The following is a 26,271-nucleotide window of genomic DNA, read 5'->3' on the forward strand; positions in this document are numbered from 1 at the left end:
AGTTTTAATAGATTTAACCTCGAAATTCAATCGAAGCGATTTTATAAAATTCTATATGTTGAATCGTTCAATTTGATATGTAGCATTATGCATGAATTGTAAGTATAAGAGAAGATATAAAATTTTGAAATAATTAGTTAATTAATGTCTTAATTACACTTGATTAATCTTCCTAACCTCGATGCGACACTGTAACAATCTGGTAGCTACACGTTACTCGCCATGCAACGAATCAATCCAACTGAACAGCTGGACTAAATGGAATCTAAATTATAAATCGTACTCCATTTCATTTCTAACTTCTCCATCTTTCGATTTCACAAGCCTGAGGAATCCAGCGAGCATCGCTACAGTACAGGCGCCATTGGACGACTCGCAGAGAGTCAAAACTCGCAGTTCAACGTCTCAGGGAGATTTCTGTGAGTACAAACCCCTTCTTACAATTTTTGTGATATCTTTTCTTTCCTCGCATTTTCACTTTGAAGTTTACCAAAAATCGGAACATTTATTCATTTCTGACAATTGTAGCAAAGGCTACCTAGTGTCAAATTAGTTTGCGGACTTCCGTAAGGGTCATTTAGCAAAAAACGAGTGAAAAAAAGGAGACTACAAAATTAGTTTGCGGACTTTTGTAAGGGTCATTTAGCAAAAAACGAGTGAAAAAAAGGGTAGATTAAGGTGATAAGAGGAAGAGGAAAAATGTATAGGAAGTAAGGAAGTAACGAAGAAGCACTTTAAGGTAAAAATTCACGAGTTATTTTAATTGAAATTGCAAGATAAACCTAGATTTCATGAAATTTGAATTTCATATTGTTCTCACAAAGCTGTGAGCTCGAGGCAAGCGTAGCGAAACTCGTCGTCGAGTTGTTCCATCAATTCAGTTGAAATAATCATGTACTAACTTAAGAACAAAAATTCTTTGTACGTTTCCATGTAATTACGTGTTTAACATTATTAGAATTAGAATTTTCTGCATATTATGGATGAATACCTGCATAGATTGTATCAACGCACACTTAATTTGTCTCAGTTGACGGTGCAGTCAACTTTGAAGGACATAATTGAATATTCTTTAGCCAGAGATAACAGTGCTTAGAAAACCCTAGAACAAGTTAAGACAGACGGTTTGGAGAGGTATGTGCTAAATCAAGATAGTTTATTGAGATATAAAGATAGGGTTTATGTTCCGGATATTGATGATTTGAGACGAGAAATTCTAGAAGAAGCATATTTATCTAACTGTAATATTCACCCAGGAAGTAATAAAATGTAAATGGATCTCAAAGAAGCATTTTGGTTTCCAGGATTGAAGAAAAGTCTAGCAAAATTTGTGGATGTCCTTCATGTATGTCCTTCATGTCAATGAAGGCAAAGCATTAGCATCTTGGAAATCAGTTGCAGCCTTTATCAACTCTAGAGAGGAAATGGGAGTAGATTGCGATGGAGTTTGTGATTGGGTTGCCTGAATCACGTCAAAGTCATGATGCTATATGGGTAATCATCAACAATTGACAAAGTTTGGTCAATTCTTGCCTATTAGACAGACAGATCCAGTGGAGATATCAGCCAAATTATATGTGGATCAAATTGTGAGGTTGAATGAGTGCCAAAGTCTATAATTTCTGACAGAGATGACATGTTTACTTTTAGATTGTGTAAAAAAATTCAAAAAGCATTGGTCACACGACTGACTTTCAACACAGCATCTCATCTTCATACAGAAGGTCAGTCAGAGAGAACTATTCAGACTTTGGACGATCTACTAAAGTTATGTGTCCTTGACTTTGGTGGAGGTTGGAATCACATAAACCTTTAGTGGAATTTGTTTAAAATAACAGTTATCAAACTAACATTGGGATGGCTCCATATGGAACTTTATATGGAAGGAAATACAAGACAAATTTATATTGGGCTGAAAGAGGTGAAAAAAAGATCATCGGAGCTGATTTAATTGATGATGCTACTGAGAAGATTCGACTGATCAAATATAGATTGGAGGTAGTGCAGGATAAACAAAAGAAACATTTTAATGCCAAGGATAAACCCGTTGAGTTTGAAGTTGGAGAGTTTGGTTTTAATAAGGTCACTCCATTGAAAGGTGTACAACATTTTAGGAGGACAAAAAAAGTGAACCTCAGAAATGTCAATCCATTTGAGATTGTGGAGAGGATTGAAATGTGGCTTACATAATGGCTTTACCAGCTCATTTGAAGGAAGTGCATATTGTTTTCCGCATTTCTTCACTTTGAAAATATATTGCTATTAGAATTATTAGCCTAATTATTAGACAAATTACTGTTGCAATTATTATTAGCTTTTATATGCTTCATTTCTTTTTTTCATTTCAATATTTATGTATTTCCTAGTTGGTCTATTTCTGAATTCATAACTTTCCTGTTATTTGGGTCTTGTAATATGTACTTAGACCCCTCATCCTATCAATAAAATTTTCCTGCTCTATTATCAAACCTAACACGGTATCAGAGCCAAAGATCTAACCCAAGTCGTTGACTCTTCCTGGACATTTCCCAGCTGCCGACAAGGTTCCTATTTTTTTACCTGCTACTAGTGTTCCCAGCCGATTATTTTTTCCCTGCTGCTAGCTTTCTTTTGTTGTTGGCTTCCCCTACTGTCGTTTCCTGCCTCCCGTGGAGGATTTATTTCACCTACTGCTGGTGCTCCAGCCGGCTGTCTCCCACCTAATGGCTTTTACATGTCGTTGACTCACTTTCTAGCCGCAGAAGGTCATTGCCGCCAGCGAGATTCAGCATTGTCTCCCTGCAGCAGAAGCGCTGCTTGACTTGCCAGCAATCTTTTCCAGTCACCGGAGGTCCCCGCCGCCGGCCTAAATTTTCTCTAGACGACCCGCTCTCACCGACTGGTGCTTCCAAATTTATTTTTTTTTTCAGCTGCCAGTGATTCTCCTATCCAGTCTTCAAGATTTTCCTCTATCTCGGCAATCCAACGTCACATTTGGCTCAATTGGTATCATGGCAGATTCTTCCAACACCAAGCCTTCTCCCGATAGTGTATTGAGCCCACCGGATGGTCAACAACACTCTCAATTCCTCCATAGACCGAAGGACCAGAAAACCACATGAACATCCTAATCACCGCCTATAAACTGAATGGATCTAACATTCTCCAATGGTCCCAAGTAGTGCCTTTCTTCATCAAGAGATACGAGAAATTCTGTGATCGCACGAGAATGGTTCGTGAACTTCTAAAACTGATCAAACGTATAAAGCATGGAAAGTAGAGAATTTCATAGTCATGCCTTGGCTTAGTAACTCCATGGAGCTAGTGCCCTATGGACTGTAGTTCGAGACACCTACTCAAATGTAGGGAACTCCAACCAACTTTATAAGGATTCCAAGAAGATCCGTGAGGCGAAACAAGGATCAAGGACAGGGACCCAATACTACATTGATTTAGTAGCTTTATGGATGGAATGTGATACTCTTATGATTACATGTGACAATCTTTGACAGATCATTCCTTTTTTTAGAAAATTGTAAAATTGTAGAAAAATATCGCATATTCTAATTTCAAGCAGGCCTTAACAAAAACCTTGATGAAGTCTAGGGCCATGTCCTTAGTCAGGATCCTCTTCCTTCCGCTTTTGCTGCCTTCACGAAAATTTGACAAAAGGAGCTGAAGGATTGTCATGTTCGGCACTTCCACTTCAGTCAAATCATTTGTCTTGACCGCTAATAGTATTCAACACTCGTCAAACCTTCCTCAAGCCACTGGGTTTACTTGTGATTACTGTCACAAACCCAACCATACTCGAAAAAAGTGTTGAAAACTTCAGGGAAAACCAGCATAAAACCTTCATCCAAATCCTACTCTGTCAAATATCTCACTACGACATTTGAATCTACTACGGTTCAACCAGCTACTCGAAACACTCTGAAATCACTTGACACTCTTATGAGTCAGATGGAGTAATTAATCCAACAGCTCAGATCCAATCAGTTCACTTCCGACCCATCAACCTCACACGTCCGTCAAGGTATCACTCATATGGCACGCTACTTTTTCTAGCCCATGGATCCTTGATTCAAATGCCACGGACCACAAGACTGGATGCTCTCGAGCTTTCTCAACATATTATCAATACTATAAAAAGTTTATAGTTAAAACTGTTGATGGCACCTGTAACTATATTGCTAGTAAAAGGTAAGTTATGTTAACAACCGATCTAAGGGTGGTGCATTTAGGGCGACGGTGTGGTGCCGCAACGCAGTTTTTCTTATCTAACAAAAAAGCAATTTTCTTACGTTCACAAAAAACTGCAGCTGAAAGCTATGTTTCCTACCAAACCTGGCAACCTGCGATGACTGCTAAAAACTGCGGTCTAACTTTTTCAATTTTTTTTTTTTGCAATAACCATCGCAGCTTTTTTACTTCTTACAATAGTTTTTTTCTTCAACAACTTCTTAGTTGCTTCTTCAAACAGTTGCATCTGTCCCAAACAGACCCTAACTCTGAAATCTATGTTCCATGCCCCTTTGTTAAAGTGTAGCCTATTATCTGTTAGTAAACTGACATATGATATAGATTGTGTTGCTAATTTTTCTTTTTATGTTTGTATTTCAGGATCGTCGCTTGAAAAAAATGATTGAAACTGTTAAAAGAGAAGTTATGCTCTACTTCTTCCAAGAGAAAGACACAGAAAACGATGACACTTTTCCTAGTAGCTACAACTTTTCTCGATCCAATTAATGTCCTATTACGTTGTTGCATTATCTTTTGGTCATCGCAATTTTTAGTATTTAAAGCAATTGTATCCATCAATGTTTACTAATACAAATTTTGGTAATTTCAAATGTGAGATTTGTCAATTAGCTAAACATTTTCACATTCATTATCCATCTCATCCTTACACGTCTTCTGCTCCATTTTCTCTTATTCACAGTGACTTATGGGGATCATCTCACACTCTCAACTACACTAACAAACGGTCATTTCTTACCTTAAATGATGAACATACTCGAATGATGTTGATCTATATCTTAAAAGATAAATCTGAAGTTGTTGTCACTTTTAAAAACTCACTCTTCATTTTAACCAAATTCAAAATTTTAATTCACGTTCTTTAAACTTACAATGACGGTGAATTTTTTAATTCTATTTTAGATGAGCTCTTGGTAAGTAAAGGCATACTCCATTATAGCTCATGTATGGCACAACGACACACCTCAATAAAATGAAGTAACCAAGTGAAAAAACCTAATACATTCTCAAAATAGCTCACTCCATCATGTTTCAAACTAATGTCTCGAAAAAGTTTTGGAATGTTGTGCTTACTGCCACAAATCTAATCAATAGTATTCCCACAAAAATTCATAACTTTAGAACTCCATTAGTCACCTTGATGTCATATTTCCGTACCAATCAGTTCTTCACCACTCTTGAACCTCAAATTTTTGGATGCAAGGCCTTTATTCTGAACACTACCTTTAATCGTAGTAAGCTTAAAGCCAGGTCAATAAAATGAGTATTCCTCGAATATTCTGCCACTAAAAAAGGCTATTGGTATCTTGATCCTACCTCAAATAAATTCTATGTAAGCGTTGATGTCTCCATCTTTGAATATGTTCTCTACTTCCCTATCACTGGCTTAAGTGAAGGGAAGCTTGATTTCTTGGACAATATTCCTTATCCTGCCCCTGTGGATATCTCCCCAACCTCTATATCTGAGTCATCTGTCCCTCTGAATCCACCACCTAACAAACAAACAGAACCTCCTCTCACTCCATATCTATACTTGGCGCACTCATGTTCCCACTCTCGAGCCCACTACCTCTTTTTAGAACCTGGAATTCACTCCGAGTAACATCCCCATCAAAAACACCACTCCGAATAAGGTGAGTTGTCCTGTTGAGGTATATAATCAGGCAAGCTTTCTTTATTCCATGAAAAAATATATCTCTTTCAACAGTGTATCGTCGACCTATAAAACATTTACTGCTACCCTGACGCATCATTACCTCCCATCCACTATTGAAGCAACAATAGTTGACCCTTTCTGAAAAGCTACAGTAATTGATGAAATGAATACCCTTCAACGAAATCATATCTGAAAAGCTACATTAATTGATGAAATGAATACCCTTCAACGAAATCATATATGGGAAGTTGTAGATCTTACTCCAGGTAAGAAAGCAGTAGGATGTTGCTGGATTTTTATCAAGTTTAACTCTGATAAATTCTTTGAGCGCAATGTTGTGAAAATGATTGACGATAAAGCAAAAAATATAAACGAGAGAAAATCATACAGACACACAGAATTATGTGATTCAACAAATTTTCTATGCCCACGGAGTTGCAAAAGTTTTATTTCTTGAAGAATCACACAGTTTCTCGCTATGCTTATAAGACATTGACTCCACTTATCAAACCACTGTTCAACTCCTCTGCTTAACAATCTCTTCTCCTCTGTACCGAGAAAAAGGCAACCGGAACGAGAAACGAAAAGCAGACGAGCAAACAAACCGCCACCGTGGACCGCAAATGGCTCTTACCTGGAGTTTTTGCCGCCCGTCACACCTCCTTCCTTGATTGTCGTCATCCGCAACACCTTCAGCCGCTCTAAATTGCTTCGCTTCGAGTTTGGTCGCAAGAGAGGCGAATCTTGTATATGCGAAAACGGAAGGGCGGGATTCCAACAAAGGAGAGACAAGGGAAAGGCTTTTCAAAAAAAAAAGAAATAATTCGAATAATTTCCCAAGTGTCGAGATCGCCAATTAAAGAGAGTGGACTGGACCCCACAATACTCAACAAATATCCTACTTGGAGACTGATATGCTGGCTGCATCATCCATCAGTTGCATCATCCTTTTCCTCAAAAGTGATATCCTCCACTTCTACAAGTCAAAGATCATTTCTTCATGTCAGAAGACCCACTAAAGTTGCGCACAATTTCAGTTTCTCAAGTGTAATACCCTTGGTCAACATATCAGCAGGGCACTTGCTTCCACAAATTTTCTCGAGTAGCAATTGTCTGTCATCTAACAATGATCGTATGAAGTGATACTGGATCCGAATGTGTTTAGTCCTGGACTGAAATACTGGATTCTTGGCAAGGAATATTGCGCTCTATCACTGTAAAGAGTGTCTTGATTATTTTTACCCAATTCTTCCAAGAAGTCTTGTTGTCATATCATTTCCTTTGCAACCTCTGAAACTTTATATACTCAGCTTCTGTAGTAGATAAATAAATTATTTTATGTAGTTTAGCAATCTATGATACTATAGTGCCACCAAGAGTATAAACGTAATCCATAAATGTAACCCGTAGTACTGCTGCTATCAATACTTGCAGCTAGATCAGCATCAACGTAGCCCAGTACCTCTAAATTCTTTCCTGAGAAACACAACTAGGTTTCTGATGAGCCTTTTAGGTACCTCAAAATCCACCTTATAGCTTCCCAAAGTTCATTTCCTGGGTTACTCATGTATCTGCTCACAAGTCTCACTGCATGGGAAATATCTGGTCTTGTGCAAACCATAGCATACACAAGTGAATGAATAGCGGAGGCGTAAGAAACCTTACTCATCTGGTCTCATTCATCTTCTGACTTTGGTGATTGATTCTTGTTCAGTCTGAAGTGATTGCCCAAAGGTGTACAAACTCGCTTTGCCTTGCCCATATTGACCCTGTAGTGTACATTTTTCATATACTCAGCCTGTGAGAGTCTCAACGTGTCTCAGACTATGTCTCTGACAATTCTCATACCGAAGATTTGCTTTGCAGCTCTCAAATCTTTCAATTCAAAGTGATTTGACATCTGCTTCTTCAGATTATTGATCTCATTAATATTGTTCTCTGCACATGTCATTCACATACAACAGTAAATTAATATAAGAATTGTCAAAATGTCTAATATAGCAATAATGATCTGTCTGACATCTGATGTACCCTGCATTGTGCATGAAATTATCAAATTTCTTGTATCACTGTCTAGGAGCTTTGTTTTAGGTCATACAAGCTATTTTTAAGTCTACAAACTGAATTTTTCATTCCATGTGCTACAAATCCCTCAAATTGGTGCATGTAGATGTCTTCTTCAAGGTCCTCATGAAGAAAAGCTTTCTTCACATCTAACTGCTCAAGAAATAAATATTCGGTAGCCACAATAGACAGTATTATTCTAATGGTTGTGATCTTCACCACATAAGAAAAGACCTCAGAGCAATCAATACCATGCTTTTGTTGAAAGTCTTTTACAACAAGTTTAGTCTTGTATCTCTTACTGTCATCATGCTCAATTATTACCGGATACACCCACTTGTGGTGTAATGTCTTCTTCTCTGTTGAAAATTTTGTCAGCTCTCATGTCTGATTTTCTAAAAAACTCCATATATTCTTTTATGGTCAGCTCTCACTTGTTAGAATTTTCATCTTGCAAGGTTTCTTCATAACTCGGTGGTCCTCCACCATCTGTTAACAGAATGTAATTCAAGGCTGGTGAAAAACGCTGAAGAGAACATTTAATCTTGACTGACCTGCAAATTATAGTTGTAGGGGTGAACAGCTCTAAAACTGACTGCGAAATAATAGAAATGGGTGCATTGGACTCACTCTCCTCATCACTCACATCTCTGTCCTGCACTGTAACCTCTGGTAAGTTATTAAATTTTAGCAACTCGGATTCCTAAGAAGCTACTTCAGAAGTTGTACAAGTCTTGTCCTTGTACATAATCTTCTCATTAAAAATCAATTTCTGCTTCTTATGATCTTCTGATCCTGATCATCCCGAAACCGATAGTCAAATGTCTCGTCTCCATAACCGATGAAATAACATTTTTATGAATTATCCTCAAGTTTACTACGAGCATTAGGATTAATAATAGCATAAGAAAACAACTAAAAGTTTTAAGATAAGAAAATTTGACCTCTTTCTCGCTCCAGAACTCAGGCAATTCACAATTTAATGGAACACATGGCCCTCTGTTGATCAAGTAAACTGCAGTGCTGACTGCATCTGCCCAGAAAGTTTGTGGTAGTCTCGCGTGCAATCTCATGTTTCTAGGACGCTCATTTATGATCTTGTTCATATATTCTGCAAGTCGATTTTGCAGTGGTCTCTTAGGAATAATATTTTCCATTCAGATACTCTGAGCTGCACAGTATTTCTTGAACCCATCATCAATGTACTCACCATTGTCAGGCCTCAAACATTTCAATTTTAACTCAATCTCTGTCTCAACCATGACCTTTCCAATTTTGAACATATTAAATACAGCAGATTTATGCTTCAAGAAATAAACTCATACATTTCTATTGTGGTCATCAATGAATGTGACATAGTAACGAGAGCCTCCAAGAGATATTAGTGGAGAAGGTCCCCACACATCTGTGTAAAAGTTCCAGTTTTTCTGTCTAAAGCGTTCTGTCACCTTTCAAGAAACTGACCTTCTATTTTCCCATAATGCAACTCTCACACATGTTGAGATCAACTAACTTCAGTTTTGGTAGCTTGTCTCTCGACTAAAATTTTTTCATACCCTTCTAACTCATGTGGTCAAGTCTGCAATGTCACAAATCTGTTGTTCTCTGTAACGGTAGTATCAACACTGTTAATTAAATTTGTAGTCATAGATAATTTACCAGTTTCTTACCCCGAGCCAGTACCAATGCCCATTTTGTGATCATCCAGGTGCTATCTGAGAACACTACTGAGGGCCCGTTTCGGGCAGCTTAAAACAGCGGAAAACGCCGTCGCGCTGTTTGTTTTTCACGCTTGTATAACGTTTTACAAACCATCATTTCGTTTTTCTTAATAACATCGCCCGCGGGATCATCCCTGCGAGCCGCAATTCTTCGTCGTGTTTACTCTCACTTATTTCTTTGTTGCCCTCGCGCGATCTAAAATTTTCTCATTCCTCGATGGATTTGCAGAGCTTCAGAAATAGTCAGCGATCCCACAAAAGCGATAGAGCAAAGAGATAATGACGACTCCCAAACCAAAACTCTTTCATATATGTTAACCAGAAAGAAACCAAAATCCACAGATCTTTAATCCATGGAGAAGTTGGATCAAGCAGCTGCCGACCCTCTCATTTTTCCACCACCGTCGCCGCGCCATCGTGGCGTCGGCGTCGGTCCTTTCCTTTCCTTGTTGATCGTCGTCTCCAAGCTTCCTTCAGTCGCTGCGGTTGCTCCTCACTGATCCATCCCTCCTCCCTTCTTGATCGAGGTGTTGCATGATATATTCTACTTGATTGAAGATTTTGCCAGGCGATCAATTCATTTTGATACTGTTACAGAGATCAGGGGGCTTCTGCACTTTCTATTCCTTGACAACCCTATTATGGGATAAAAAATGAAGCGGATTTGAAGCTCCAAGATGATCGACTTATGGGTATAAAATGTGGAATTAGATTCTCTACTAGTTTTTTAGGTTGGTTTTAGTGGAGAGGTAAGTATGCATTGTTATGAATTGGAGGTCACGGGTTCTGAACTTGGGAATGATCTCATCACTTTTATGGAAGAAAGCAATGCACATCAACCTCCTCTTTAGTTGCAGCAACTGCATAGGGTAGTGTAAAGCACAGTATGCACTATTTGCTATTTGTTGTTCCAGGTTTCTTAGTTTGGAGGCTCAACTATTGTACATCCGAAGAAGTGAGTAGAATTAAGAGGGAAAAAAAACAACTATAGGACACACATATCAGTTAAATGCAACAAATTATTTTGAGAAAATATTTCCAAAGAACCTAATTTCTTCAGGGTGGAGGATTGACTACAGGACATCTCAAGGAGGAAGTAATTGCACGTGTTCTTTTGTTTTAAGATGAAACGATTGCTAAAGAATAGAATTGATATATTGATTACTAAAAAAAGCTAATTAATTTTCTTTCTTAAAAGGCATTTCATTTGGTATTATCGTCAGTCTTTTTTTCATATTATTGTATCTTGCAAAGCACGAACATAGTTAATTTTTTTACTTGGAGCATGGTATTTTGGTTTGGTGCTCTATAAATCTACCAAACATTATCAAAGAGAAAAGAAATGATTATTAAGGCAGGATAACCAAGAGTTGCCTCCATATTTACTCAATTTTTAGTACATTTCTTAAGCCTATGAAAGTAAAGGATGATGATTATTTGATGCAGAGAAAGTGCTATGAATATTTATTGGATGGAAAAGGAAATGGAGAATTCTGATTGATGATTAAGTGATAATTGGTTGTGATAAATTAGATATATTGGATCTATTATTTATATTATTTGGGATATGGCTTTGGTGTAACAACTAGAGTAGAAGTGAAATTGTTCAAATGAAAGGTGTCTTAAGCTGTTATATCGTAAGCGAATAAACAGGGAACAAAATTACAGTGAGACTCGGTGTATTATATTGATTTGAGTTTTTGAGTAACAAATTAATCATTAAGAACCAAAGAAAGGGGCCTAAACTGTGAAATTTGCGGTAGATATAGTAAAATAAGTAAGGATGTTAAGCAAAATGAATATGATTTGACATTATAGGAGAATAACCTATTGAGAATATTATAGAAAAACTAGAGAAAGTTAATATAAGCAAGTATAATGAAAATTAGAATATGCACTAGCAAATTGTGTAATATACTTAATGTCAAAGAAATAGATAAAACAATTATATTAGCTTAATATAGTTAATGCTATTAAAAGTTCTGCATGTATATATACACTAGAATTAAGACAATATGAAATGCCTACCAAATGATGGTGAAGGAAGACTTCTAAAGCCAATCTCATCTATTTTGCATGTCTTATGATTAGAATGAAAATAATTTTCTTTTTTTTTCTTTGAAGAATAAATTTTCATTTGCATCATCATCGCTAACCTTATAATTAATAATCCGAGGGTGGCTTTAAGAATCTTTTTTTTATTTATGTCGACTGTTACTTGTTACTTGTTACTTGTGGTTTAAACCTAACATTGATCATATTTAGCAATTTTATTCATGCTATCTTAGGTACATCCTTTTTAATCATTCTACACGATTTATTTACATCTGTAATAAAGTAAAAATATTGTAAAGAATTATTACAGTAGAGGATTTGTTGGGATGACGCTTATTAACGACAAGGCAGTTGAAATCAATCTACACGATTGCAAATTAGTTGTTTTCGAAACACACAAACCAAACAGCTTATCCAAAACAGGAAAAGAATGGTCATTTATCCAGAATCATTTGTTTTCCAAACGCACAAACCAAACAATCAATCAAAAAGCTTATCCAGATCAACTGTTGATCAGTAGCATATCTGGATAAGTTGAATAAGCTGCAGCAGCCCCAAACAGACTCTGAATGACCACACTCATCGAGCTGCCCAACATAAATGAGATTTTACTTCAATTCAGGAATGTGTCCGACCTTTTGAAGAGTTCATTTATTTTTGTTGGGAAGTGTAATGTCAATGTCTCACATCCCCTCAAAGCTTCTCCATCAGCCAGATACACATTCCTAAAGTCACCTGTAACATAATTCCGCATTAATTCCCGGAGGAAAGATGTATGGAAGCCCTTGAATACAGTATTCAATCATCAACAGAACTATGAACTGCAAGCAATAGTGTATCATGTACTTCGGTTCTAACGTTAATGCTATCATTTTCTGTCTTCCAAGGATTTTTGCAGTTCTTTTTTACGTGGTCAGCTTTGCACAACTCCAGCAAATTGTTTGTTGTCTAGGCCTTAACTTGCTGTTGTTTTTGTGCTTTAATTTTGATTTTCCTCTGTTTGAATTATTATTCAGTGCTCTCCCTCGAGAATCAACATCCAGTGTTGCACTTAAACCTGAAAGCACGCCACTATCTTTCTTGCACACCTCTTCAGCCAAGATCAAATCACGAATATGATCATATTTTAGCTTAGATTTGATATAATTGCTAACACTCATCCTCATGGTTTCTTAGCTATTTGGCAATGAAGTCAACATCAGTGTACGTATCTCATCATTAAATTCAATTGCAACAAATGATATAAATGATTTGTGATAGTATTAAAATCAATCAGAGGTGCAACAGACATACCATTCATCATCTTTAAGCTGAATAATTTTTCATCAAGTGTATTTTGTTATTCGCTGACGAGTTTTCATACAAACCTGACAGAGCTGTCATGAGATCTGCAATTATCATTTTCTTAATGAAATTGTGTACAACGGATCTCGACAGAGTTAATCGAATAACCATATAACTTATCGATCCAACAGATTCCATTCAACCCCATCCATCTTTTCCGGTCTCTTTCTCAATAACGGAATATAGAGTTTCTTCCCATAGAGATTGTCCTATATCTGCATCCTCCAGCAACCAAAATTTGTGTCATCAAACTTCTTGATCCCCGATACCTTCTCTTCATCTCAAGTCATTGTTTTCCTTAGATCTGAACCATGGCTTTGATATTAATTGTTATGAAAACAACTAACGATAAAGCGAAAAATATAATTGAGAGAAAATCACACAGAAACACAGATTTATGTGATTTAGTAAATTGCCTATATTCACGGAGTTGTAGAATATTTTATTTCATGAAGAATTACACAGTTTCTCGCTATGCTTACAAGACATGACTCCACTTATCAATCCCTTGTTCACCTCCTCTGCTTAACAATCCCTTCTTTATACCGAGAAAAAGGGCAACCAGAACAATAAATGAGAAGCAGACAAGCGAACCAACCGCCACCGTCAGTCGCAACTGCTTCTTCTCTAGAGTTTCTTCCGCTTGTCACACCTTCCTCGATTGCCATCGCCCGCAACACCTTCAGCCGCTCTGAACTACTTTGCTTCGAGTTTGGTCGCAAGAGAGGTGAATCCTGTATATGCGAAAACGGGAGGGCGGGATTCCAACAAAGGAGAGACATGGGCAACGCTTTTCAAAAGGAAATAAAAGAAACAATTCAAATAATTTCCATAAGTGTCAAGATCGCCAATTAAAGGAAGTGGGTCGGGCTCCACAATACTCAGCACGTAACAAGGCATTGTTAGTCGTCAAAGGCTACTCACAAACATACGGAGTTGATTATGATGGAACATTTGCTCTAGTTGCAAATTTAAACACCATTCGGGTCATACTTTTTCTTTTTGTAAATTTGGATTGCCCTTTGCTCAAATTGGATGTCTGGATGTCCAAAATGCTTACCTAAAGGGGATCTCACAGAGGAGGTGTACATGTGCCTCCCTCCTGGTTTTGACTCTACTATTCTTCAAGGACAAGTGTGTCGACTGTGAAGTCCCTCTACAAACTGAAGCAATCCACAAGAGGCTAGTTCGGTAAGTCCGCAAAGGTAGTAATGAGTCATGATTTCTCTCAGGCCCAATCAGATCATACTCTCTTCTTTCGATTTTCCTCCTGTGGCAAAATTACTACCCTTATCGTCTATATCGATGATATTGTGCTCACAGGTGATAATCTACTGGTAGAGACTCTGAAAGTTATTCTTGCTATTTCATTTGAAATGAAGACTTGTGATCACCCCGGTACTTCTTAGTCATAGAAGTTCTTCGATCATCTAGGGGCATTTGTCTGTCTCAGTGCAAATATGTACTTGATCTATTGAAAGAAAATAACATTCTCCTTTGTAAACCAGTGGTTATTCCAATGGTCCCAATGAGAAGTTAGTCGATGTTCCCAATATGATTCCAGTAGACAAGACTCACTACAAACGGCTTGTGAGGAAACTCATTTACCTTGCTCATACTTGCCCTGACATTTGTCAAGCAGTAGGTATTGTAAGTCAATTAATTCATAATCCCTATGAGCGTCATCTCCGAGTTGTCCACAAGATCCTTCACTACTTAAAAGAGACAACGGGCTCAAAGTTGCTTTTCTTGAGTCACACCTCTTGTTCTATTATCGTTTATACATATGCAAATTGGGCGTGGTCTGTCCATGATCGGCGATCCACCTCAAGATATTGCTCATTTGTGTGGGGAAACTTTGTCACTTTGGAAAAAAAAAATAGTCGGTTAAGACTTAGAGCAGTGTTGAAACTGAATTTTACTCCATGTTCTTGGGTATATATTAAGCTTTCTAATTACGCATCCTGCTTTGAAAATTATGTATGTCAATCTCTACTCCTCTCCAGTTGTTCTAAGACAATAGAGTCGTCATCAATATTGCATATAATCCAATATAGCATGACCAAACCAAGCATGTGGAGATTGACGGGCACTACATTAAGGAGAAGCTCGATACAGAGGAGATTTCTATTCTATTTGTCCCATCCAATGGTCAATTTGCAGATATCCTGATTAAGAAACTTCCCCGATCATTGTTTGATGATAACAAATCAAAGTTGAACATGTTGAACATCTATGTTTCAAATTGAGCAGAAATATTAGAATTATTAGCCTAATTATTAAGCTAAGCACTGCTGCAGTTATTATTAGCTTTTATTTACTTCAGTTATTTTTCTATTTCCATATTTATATAGTTCCTAGTTGATTTATTTCTAAATTTATGTCTTTTTTTTTTTATTTAGGTCTTGTAATATGTATTTATACCCATCTTCCTAACAATAAAATTATTTGGCTCTATTATGAAACCTAACAAGTGCAGATGAAACGATTAGGGTGATAACAGACTCAATTAATATCCATCCACATTCGACTTATATTGAGAAGCCTGAAAGGGTTCTGGATTATGATATTAAGAAGATGATGAATAAAGCCATCCCATTTGTTAATATTTTATGGAAGCACGGATCAAAAAAGAATACTGCTTGGGAGAAAATCATTGAGATGTAAGAAATATATCCTCAGCTTTTCTTTTGAGGTATATTTACTTTCAAGAAAATTTTCAATTTTCGAGGACGAAGTTTTTATGAGAGATTGTAATAATAGAAATAAATTGAATAAATAAATAAATATTAAATAGTAATGATAATAATAAGAATAAATCGAATTGGTAACTAGAATATGCATCCCTTCATCCATTCGGTTTAGACAAGAGTCATGTGTCCCCTTTTGAATGAAGAAATCAGAGTGAGAAGTGAAACCGCGGAGGTGAAGGAGAAGAAATCAGAGGGAAGAAGGGAAGGAAAGTGGTTGAGCAGCTTCGATATTATGCTCGAGTATGGAGGAAAAGGAAGAAAAAGAAAGACGATACGCATTTTGTGTTGTGTTGATCGATAGCCGATCGAAGTCGATAGGGTGGAAGTTGCCGCTTCGTGCGTGGGTACTGTGCAAAGGAGAGGAAGGAGGAGAAGTCAAAGAATGAAGAAAGAAACCTTCATGTTCTGTCGTACAGAGATCGATGAAGAAGGAAACCTTCGACAACGAACTTGAAGTCAAACGAACAAGTCCCAAAAGTGAAATCTGCACGTGTTAGGGTTGTCGAGTCGTGCGAGAAGAAGAGAGGAAGGAGAGTCGAGGCCTGCAAACCTTCGTGTGTGCGGGGGAGCCGAACTCGTGGCCAGAGGAAGAAGACCGTGGAAAGGGATCGTGCGATGCTGGGTTGAAGGTAGGACCGAAGGGTTTTAAAAGGTAAATCTTAAGATTTTAATTAAGATAGATAAATTTATATATATGTGTGTGTGTATTTGATACATAATTTTATTGAATTAGGATCGAAGTTATCTAAATCCTGAAATTCGAAGGCGGATTAACATGAATTTCTTGTATGAGGAAGAAAAAAAAAAAATTTTCTGGCAGTTAACAAATTACAAAGGTAAGTTGGATTTATATTAATTTAATTAGTGAATTCTATATGCATATTTTATTCCTTAAATGTTCATAGTAAGTATAATTGTAATCAAGAAACACTCGAGGTTAGGGAGTTATAATTTTGAGATTGAGAAGAAAAAATAATATTTGTGCAAGGAAGCAAGACAATCATTTAAAGTAAGGAATGTCTATTAGTTTATAGAAGTCAATTTAATCATATATCATTAATATATGTAAGCATTTCTTTTAGAATAAGTTTCTTACAATTATATGCACATTTAATTAATATTGGCGGTTGTTTAAAGAAATTAGTGGAGAAAAAAATATTTTAGAGGTCTCTTAAAAGCAAATGTGAGTAGTTACTTTCTTATATGTTTTAAATTAATATTTATTTAATAAAGAACTTTTGTAATGCTTTAAACAGTAATTCTATGATTATATGCATTTTGTGAGCTTTAAATATTTAAGGAAACGAAATGAGAAAAAGAAAAAATGAATGTTCATTTTTTTTAAAAGGAGATAATTTAAACAAAATGAAAGCAAAAGTTTAAGTCATACAAGATTATCTCCATACGGTATTGGCAAGAGATGCAATGTAGTCGTGCACGTTAAAGAAAATGGTGAAGATGTATTTCTGGTGCAATTTGAGAGTACCTTCAGGTACATTTTTAAGGCACCTGCGAGTACAATTTTTTAGGATACATTCAAATACATTTTTATGATGTTTTCGGGTATAACGGTAATCTTATTATGACTCTTAATGAGGTTAAAACGGTAAATACTTAAAATGAAACGGGAAGTGATAAATTTCACATGAAAGTTTAGAGTTTTATTAAGAAATGAACTGCATTTTATATTGGTGCTTCATGCATAGCATTGGCATAATAATTTAATATATATTAAGATTATATTTGCTCACTAAGTCAAACTTACTATTATAATTAGTGGTTTCTTTCATGAAAAAAACTTTAGGTTGATAAGTCTATTAGGGAAGATTTGATTTACAGTAGAACTACAGCAGATAAATACTAATTTATGTTGTGTTGGTAGTTTATTTTTATTGTTTCCTTTATATAGTGATATATTGTTCAGTATTTGTTTGAAATATTATCTTCAGATTATTGTTGTTTGATGTTTTAAATTTAATGTATTTTGTAGATATTAGTGAGTTTTATATTTTGGAAGCTTTTAAAAAATGTGGAAAATAAAAATAAAACATTAATGTCGTCTGACTGCAGTTCCCTCCTCAGTTAATTCTGAGTACCGGGTCGGCTCGTGACATTTATAACTTATTAGTCATTATTATGTTGGGCTTATTGACCCTAAGCATATCATCATAAAAATTTCATTAAAAGCAGATTGAATTAAACGCTTCCCTCGACTCTTACTATATTAGTAGATTCTCGAGGGGCATGTTAAAATAGTCACCTCATATTAATTGTTCAGTGGAGCATCCTGTCATTACTTTTTGGATCACTTTTCCACAACTATGACAGCACTATTTTACCAATCCATCTTATTCGCATTAAGCTTCATTTTTGGAAAATTGCTGCAAGTGGAACATTGCAGCACATCATTTTATTAAGCCCTTTGTGGCTAGAATCTTGATGAAATGCAAAGTTACAGCTTTGCTTCATAAAGAGGTGTGGGTTGCATTTCAGTTGTCGTTCTATTGCTAAAATTAGAACTTGAAAATATTCCTTTATACTACTTTTCTTGTCATATTTTTTAGCATAAATTTTTTAAATGTTTCAAAACACATTATTAGTTGAGGCTTCTAAAATTTTGCTTATAAACCCTTCTAATCATAAAACATATTTGATGTTTGGATTGATACTCCTAGTTGATTAATGAAAAAACATTTCTCATTTAATCAGACCTGCTCTCAAAATCATAAAGCATGATCACTTATTGATATTCCTGCTCCTTCTAGTCCCTTGGTGTTAATCTCTACAACAATTAATATTACCACTAAGAATACTCTGCAAGCTCTAGAAAAGCCACTTCACACAATTTGTGAACAGAGTGGCAATCATTTACTACAAGATTCTGATTGAAGCATTCAGAATGTTGAATCTTTAACGGATAAAAGACTTCATATTTTTTAAACAAAAACGGATAAGAATCAAAGGAAAATGTATTGTTGCTTGCCAAGGTCCAATGCACTTAAAGCTAGACGATCCAAATGATCAATATATTATCTAGTTGTATTTCTCCTTTTAATTTGGCATTTTTTAATAATTGCCCTTGATATACTATTCTCTTTATCTAATTAATAAAAGCAATTGGTTTTTAAAAAAAATATCCCTCCCTATCCTCTACATTATCTTTTAATCGTGATCCTTTTTCTCTATTTTCTAATCAGAATTTACTCCATGACCAAAAAATTTGTGGACATTTTTTTCACTTCAATCATACGCCTTAACTACACCTTGATCACGATGTACTCTACACTAACTCTAGGTGCACAATCCATCTCCATCCATCAATCAATCACAATCTTTCTTCTAGCAATCATGTAGCCCCGTTACTCATGCACTATCACAACCCTTCACCAAATTGTGAGCACAATGATGTGCAATAGCTCTTCCAAAGACAGGAATTAACTCATTTTGCTTCAAAGCCATATCATCATGCTCACAGAAAACACTCAATCCACCTTGACAACATGCGCCTAACATGATGCCAGTATCTCCAGGTTGCTCAAACCTCGCCTTGTTGGTATTTTCTACATATAACCTATTAAACGGGATTTCTCTTCAAAGTGTCATAACCCATGTTACCAACCAAGCATCACCCTCAACATCCAAATTCCTGCATTGAATTTTAAATGTAATTTAGTTAACAAAAAGAAAATCATAAATAGACATTGCTCAAATCAACATTTGTGTGATTCCTTAAAACTGCACGTAGAAAACTTTCTATAACTATTTTTTATTTGACAATTTGCTATTTTTTTATATGCAATTATTGTCAAACATATTCTTGCATTTTACTACAACCCAATATAAGGTGTCTCTTTTCAAACCCTTTCCATATTTCAACTAAAGTTCATTCTAACCTGAAAAGACTCGCATCTTTTGTATTTCCTCAAACCCCACTTCCTCAAATTTACACCACAATCCTAGATTTATATGAAAAGATTACAGCAATAATGACATTATCCAAATGAAAATCCACATAAAAATTCTGCCGTTAACCAGTCACAAAATTTTCCCTAAATCAAGCCTTTAAATATTTCTAAACATGATCATAGTAATTTTTTCCTAAACATAAATTAAATTCCTATCTAATGGGAAGCGAGCCTACCCTCATGCCTAAAGCCCTCATCAACTCCTAGAAATTTGCTACAAACAAATTTTATCATTATAGCTGAAATATGTAGCTTAAAGAACACAAAATTGCCCCCTTATATGAATGAACCTCTCTTTTCTACACAACCATTTGCATGCAATTTAACTCAAAATGTCTTTATCTAGTTGAGATGATGATCACATGACTCAAGGTTCTTATTATCATGCTCATTCTTCATAGTAAGGGCACTTTCCTCACTTTACATTGACACCCTGTAGAGTTTGTTTATCGATCTGCTCAATTATCATAATACTGATCTAGATCATGTGGCACACTAAGAAGCCTCATTTCCTACATCAAAATATATTGATGATCGTAAAACAAAATCTTTAGGGTACCCAAGGCCCCAAGAGCAATGCACTTACATTAAGCTATTCATTTCCACCATATCAGCATCAATATTATCAGCCTTCTGCTCATAATTGTACGTCAGCATTTTATATAAATTGTTCTCACCATGAAAAAAAACCAACATGAATTTTACAAAGAAATGGAAGGACTAAAATTGCAAAACAACAAATCTTACATAAAGCATAAGCACAAAATGATTCAGCATCAAAAAGATTATCCGGATCCCTGGAAATTGGATAGAACCAACTTAGGTTGGGCATGAAGATGACTTTAGGTCTAAAAGCACCTGAGAGGGATGATAATGTTGACTAAAGATGCATCCGAGTCTATGGAGCCTCTCTCGTTTTATTTCTTCTGAAACTTTACAATCAGAAATTATTCTGCAATCTCCTACACTAAAGCTTTCACCACAGGTTGACTATCTTTTCACTACTTCTACTGTAAGACCATCACATAATTGATCATACACTAAGGTATGCCCATTGCCTATGACGATATCGAGACTCTACTAGTTGTTAAGATTATTAAAGCAGATGTTCCTCGAGTCCTTAATGTTAGCGTCCACTTATTCACTCGGTACACATTAACTTCATATTGCCACCACTACCACAACTATAATGTTATGGGATTCTTGTCCATCTTGCTGAACTAATTTATAATATAAATTGGAAACAAGCTACAAAGCTTCCATCTCCAAAGATTGACCCACCACTGATAGCTTCTATAGTTTCTCCTGAAAAGAATCGATCACCTCGTTGATCACTAGAATATAGTGTATTTCTACTCATGGGTGTACCTAGAGGGATGCGTAAGTCTATCTCACCATCGCGACCTTTATTGACGCCAACCCCTCTTCCATCTCTTAGAGAAACAGTTCTTTGGACCAAAGAGCAATATATTTAGGAACGATCATCTAACATGTCATTACTTGTTTTATTTGGACGTTGCTATATTAAACATATCAATAGTTATCATTATAGAACTATTTATATAAGAAAATGTAATTAATTGTTGAATTATTAGATGACCCTTCATAATAGACTTGCCAATTATGAAAGTTAGTTAAATATTTTGATTGCACTGAGATACCTTCTCGTTGATTTATTTACGTTTAGTATTTAATCACATGTTAAATCTTCTTATGAACAAATAAAGCTTTTATGGGCAGAAAATCAAGTAAACATTATCACAAGCAAATTTAATTCTCATCTCATATTAAATTCCAACTCAAATATTTGTGCTTTAGTCCACAAAACTTGACTAAACAGATATACTCATCTTGTCCCCAAAGCTACCCTAGTTAATGAGAATTTAGTCATTACTAATGATAGGTATCATAGATTTTTTTTGAGAATTAAGGAATGTATTTACTTGTCATGATTTATGTATTATCTTGTAAGAAGCACAATAGTTATGCCCAAATGTCCTTGATGCATACAAAATGCTCAACTCTCAAAGTCAAATTTTTTCAAGTTGAACAAATTTGATGGAAATATAAAAATTTATCCACGTTGAAATTGTAACATATAAACATTGGCACGAACAAAAGGAAAATAAGTTTTGACATTGTCCTAATTGTCATATTTTTATTTTAGTTTTTTTTTAAATAAAATGGCCATTGGTGCCTACAAAAATAGGATATGTTCTTTTGAATTTTGATGAGCTAATTAGTTTGTTTTAATACTACAAGTTGTTTCAATTTAACTCTCGTCAAGTATAATGAATTGCCAAATCTTCTCTTCCTCTTGTAGCTATGAGATTCAATTTGTTTTGCTTATCTATTTTTGAGTTAGTTGGCTTCAATTGATGTCCTTGTACTGATAGGTTATTTCCCTCCAGTCATTGATGATCTTATTCTTACTATAGCTTATGCCACAAGATGGTGTTTCACTTGCTCTGGCTATAAATGTTCTACGTTACAGTGGGCCATTTGTCTTGTGCAGCTATTTTCCGCCACAAAATTTTTAGTGTCCCCCATCTACAATCTCGGATCATAGATGGATCCACAAATAACTAGTTGGAAACATAGGAAGGGAAGAAAAGATTAGATTTAGTTGTTTAGACTCTGGTTGCATTGAAATTTGTAGTCATATATGGATCCACAAACAACTAGTTGGCAGCCTGAGCAAGGGAAGAAATATTAGATTTTGTTGATTTGATGCTGGTTGCATTGAAATTTGCAGTTTAGGAAAAAATGTCAAACAACCATGTTCGGCTCTCTCCAAAGCACTAGGATATGAATTACTGAATCAAATGCTTATCTCTCAAATTTATGTGCTAGTTGAACACTATTGCTTCGAGTGTGTTGGAAATTTTAACAATAACTTACAAGAGATACATTTTTGTACCAACACGAGGCTTAAATTTTCAATTTGGTGAATTTTATCCTCCTTTTTTTCAACAAAATATTTTGTGATTATTTTTATGTGCATGATTGAAACTTCGCCAAGTTTGTTGCATTGCATGATGTTTTTCTTTTTCCATTGTGACTCCTAAATTGTTCAATGGTTTATATTTGTAAGCAAGTATCTTGTGAAATTTAAAATTTTGATGACTTTTTCTAGTGTTGCATTAAAAATTTTGAGTGTGTGTGTGATATGTGTGCGCACACATGCATATAATATCAATTTCAAGGCAGCTCGATTTAAATTGAAGTTTCCAATATATCTAATGTATTTAAGACTTAAATGATTATGAACATGGACTGATCAAAGTTATTTATCCTTGCATGCAGAGATAAACCATCGTTTATGTTTTTTTATCAAAATTTGAAATTAGATGTCATTTTTCAAAAAAAAAATAACAATCATGCTGCAGGGATTTTTACCCAAATAACCACCCTAGTTATATCATTGGTACGTTAATACAATTAAAAACCCCATGGGGCTGTTTAGAATACCATAAGAGACTATGAACGTCATTGATGTGAACAAATGCATGTAAACTTACTTCACAGTGATCAGTGTGCCATAAAGTGGAATCAATTAATTTACATTCGTCCACTTTATGCACTGTTACTTATTTACTCTGTGTAAGAAAAAAATTGAAAGCACACAAATAGGCGGCATTCACTTCTTAAGATGAGTTATTCTTGTCATAAAATTTTCAGGCAAGCAAACAGCACCATGATGAATTAAAAGAACAAATTTAATCCATGCCGGCAGGTAAAGTAACACACGTACAGCCTGAGCGGCTTCATCGATTATAACAACATCAAATATGTCTTTGGTTCGGCTGAAAAGTGATGAACCATTAAAACTAAGAGTGGAGAACACCTGCAAGATTAATTAATGATTAAAAAAAATCTATAATAAAATATTTATGACAGAAGATGAACCTACAATAGCTGAGTCATCAATAATTGAATCACGAATCATATCCCGATTCATACTTTCCCCAGACTTTCTACCAGTAGATGTTGAAAGGTCCATAGTTGCAAGCTTTTGCTCTACCTGTTAAGAATGAATTTATGCTCAATAATAATATGAATTGGCACCCTAACTTGAGGAAAAAATACATACAAGGTAATCCATGGACACTGCTTGCACTAAATGATGTGGTTGCACCCCAACTCGCACAATTTTGGGATTGTAGACATGGTTATTTTCGTCATGAATACCTGCAAACAAATGTCAGTTCAACTTTTATCCTCATATACAACAACACTTTTCAGGCAGTATAATAGGTAGATATCTATTTAACCCTTTGTTAACATGTAGATCCACCAATTAGACATCAAAAAAAGAAAAATAAATAAAATAACTAAATAAATAATTTTGAAGAAGGAAAAAAATATAATCTGTAAATTATCCAAAAGAAACCTAGCATAAAAAATGATGATGTGAGCAACATGGATGAGCAAGATTCAAACCTCCATACAAAACTCGCAGTACTATCTCATCAAGTGCAGAATTAGATGGAGCACAAACCAACACATGCATCCGGTACTTGCGATTAGACTTCACAATTTCTGGTTTCTACAAGGTAAAAGAAAGATGTAATTTCAAGAAGTAAAAAAAAAAACTGAAACAACCAAAAACGATGAGAATATGATATGAAAGCTACCAGTTCATTTCCAACTGGATAAAAGCCGTCGTCACCATCAATAGGTCTAATCAGATCCCTTGGACTCAAACCAGTTAACCAAGGAGATGCTTTTCTCCAATGATTATGTCTACCAAACCTCGGATGTCAGCTCATGCATGACTGATAACTTCTTGAAAATATAATAAAAGATCGAGAAAACAAAGCATTTTCAATGACAAGGTCAGAACATGGAGAATGGTCGAAGTGACTTGAGCATCCACTATCATGTAATGTTAAACGTACACAGGTGGCAGAATCAATAATAAATGCTATATAAACATAGTTTTGTGCATTTTAGTTCAAAAGGTATAGAGATGTGCGTAGAAATGTGTAAAAGCATATTTTTGTGTTTTTCAGTTCAATTGCTCAATTCATGTTCGTATTATTCATTCAACAACAAAAAATAACAAAAAAAATATCGGCCAGCAATGAGCAAACCAAAGTAAAATGAATAACCTGCAGGTTATATTCATAATTAGAATGACATTAAAACAAGTTTGTGCGCTCTAGGAGCTCTTTTCGCACTTGATGATAAATACAGTATAAAGTCAAAAAGAAGAAAACGAATGTTTGAAGTAAACCTTCTAGGGATTAAATTACTATGGGCAGATTTGCAAGCCTTATACGATCTTTTCCGTAGTTAAAGTAGATAAGTGAATCATAAAGACTGGTAAATTTCATTAAAAGACCAATTATATTGCATATGATTTATGATTTCATGTGATGGGAACCCATGAAGGTATTAACAAGAAAATTGTGGTAAGAATGAGAATATTAAAATGGTATGCGGTAAAAACTATTAAGAGTGAAAATTGACAAAAATGAAGGGAAGATGGGGTATCACATATTAACGATAAAAAAAAGAAAAATAGAATGAGGTGATTCGTGTATCTAGAAAAGATAAAGAGGCATATAAGGCAAGTAAATAGAATTCATATAAAGCAATATTACGAAAAGGAGGCATACTAAGGGTCTTTCTTTTTTTTTTTTTTTTTTTTTAAGATCCAGTTTTTCCACTTTCTTCATCATGTTGGCCAGCCACTAGATTCCGAAATAAGAAAGATTTTATTCGGATTAACTTAGGAAACTCTTCATTACTCTATCCCCCTCATATTCTATGTTTTTATTTCAAATTTATTTCCTTCCCTAACTTAGGATAGATATATTTAGTAAGTTAGTAAATAAGAGATTGGTTTCCTTATACATGTACCATACTTCTGATTGATGAATTTTTCTCTCTTTTCATCCCAAAACCTGTTTTCAACATAGTATCAGAGATCTGAACCTAAACCCTAGCTTCCTTGCTGCCGGAACCTCTTCAACCCCTCTCTTTCAGCCTGCAGGCAAGCCAGAAAACTCCTCTGTACAGCAGCCGGTTCCTCACTGCAGGGTGTAGGCTCTTCCCCTGTCTTCTTGGCTGCCATTATTTGTCCTGCTGACCCTTCTGAACCAGCTGAACTTCTCCCTGCAGCCTAAATTCTTGTGCAGCAGGCCACTGCATTTCTCTGCCTCCGGAACTCCTTCCTGCAGCGTGAATTCCCTACTGAAAGCTCCTCCTTTGTCGGAATCTACCGAGGTATCAACATTCTTTTACCAGAATTCCTGCCTAAAGCAGCCACAACTGTAGCATCAACCTTCCTTTGCCTGGATTCCTGCTTACAGCAGCCGCAGCAACAGCACTTACTTTCCTTTGCTGGAATCCCCTACAGCAGCAGCCACCGCCGCCGCAGTCACCGGACAGCAACGCAGAAGCAGCAGCAGCAGTGGCAGCAATTACAGAAGCGGCCGGCAGCAAGCAGAAGCAAAAGCAGCAGC

At 35.7% G+C, this 26,271-nt stretch overlaps 1 protein-coding gene across 1 annotated transcript in view; it reads right to left on the reverse strand.

Annotated features, from left to right (window-relative positions):
* Positions 1-26,271, reverse strand: part of LOC110026896 (probable helicase MAGATAMA 3) — a gene marked incomplete at its 5' end in the record, with an annotated part of 66,852 nt that overhangs the window by 24,561 nt on the left and 16,020 nt on the right. The window contains 5 exon segments of the mRNA XM_020728096.1: positions 23,553-23,645; positions 23,712-23,822; positions 23,892-23,989; positions 24,242-24,347; positions 24,436-24,544. Coding sequence (XP_020583755.1) covers positions 23,553-23,645; positions 23,712-23,822; positions 23,892-23,989; positions 24,242-24,347; positions 24,436-24,544 — 517 coding nt within the window.

This window comes from Phalaenopsis equestris, unplaced genomic scaffold (assembly GCF_001263595.1).
Source record: "Phalaenopsis equestris unplaced genomic scaffold, ASM126359v1 Scaffold000403, whole genome shotgun sequence".
In the NCBI taxonomy this organism is placed as follows: domain Eukaryota; kingdom Viridiplantae; phylum Streptophyta; class Magnoliopsida; order Asparagales; family Orchidaceae; genus Phalaenopsis; species Phalaenopsis equestris.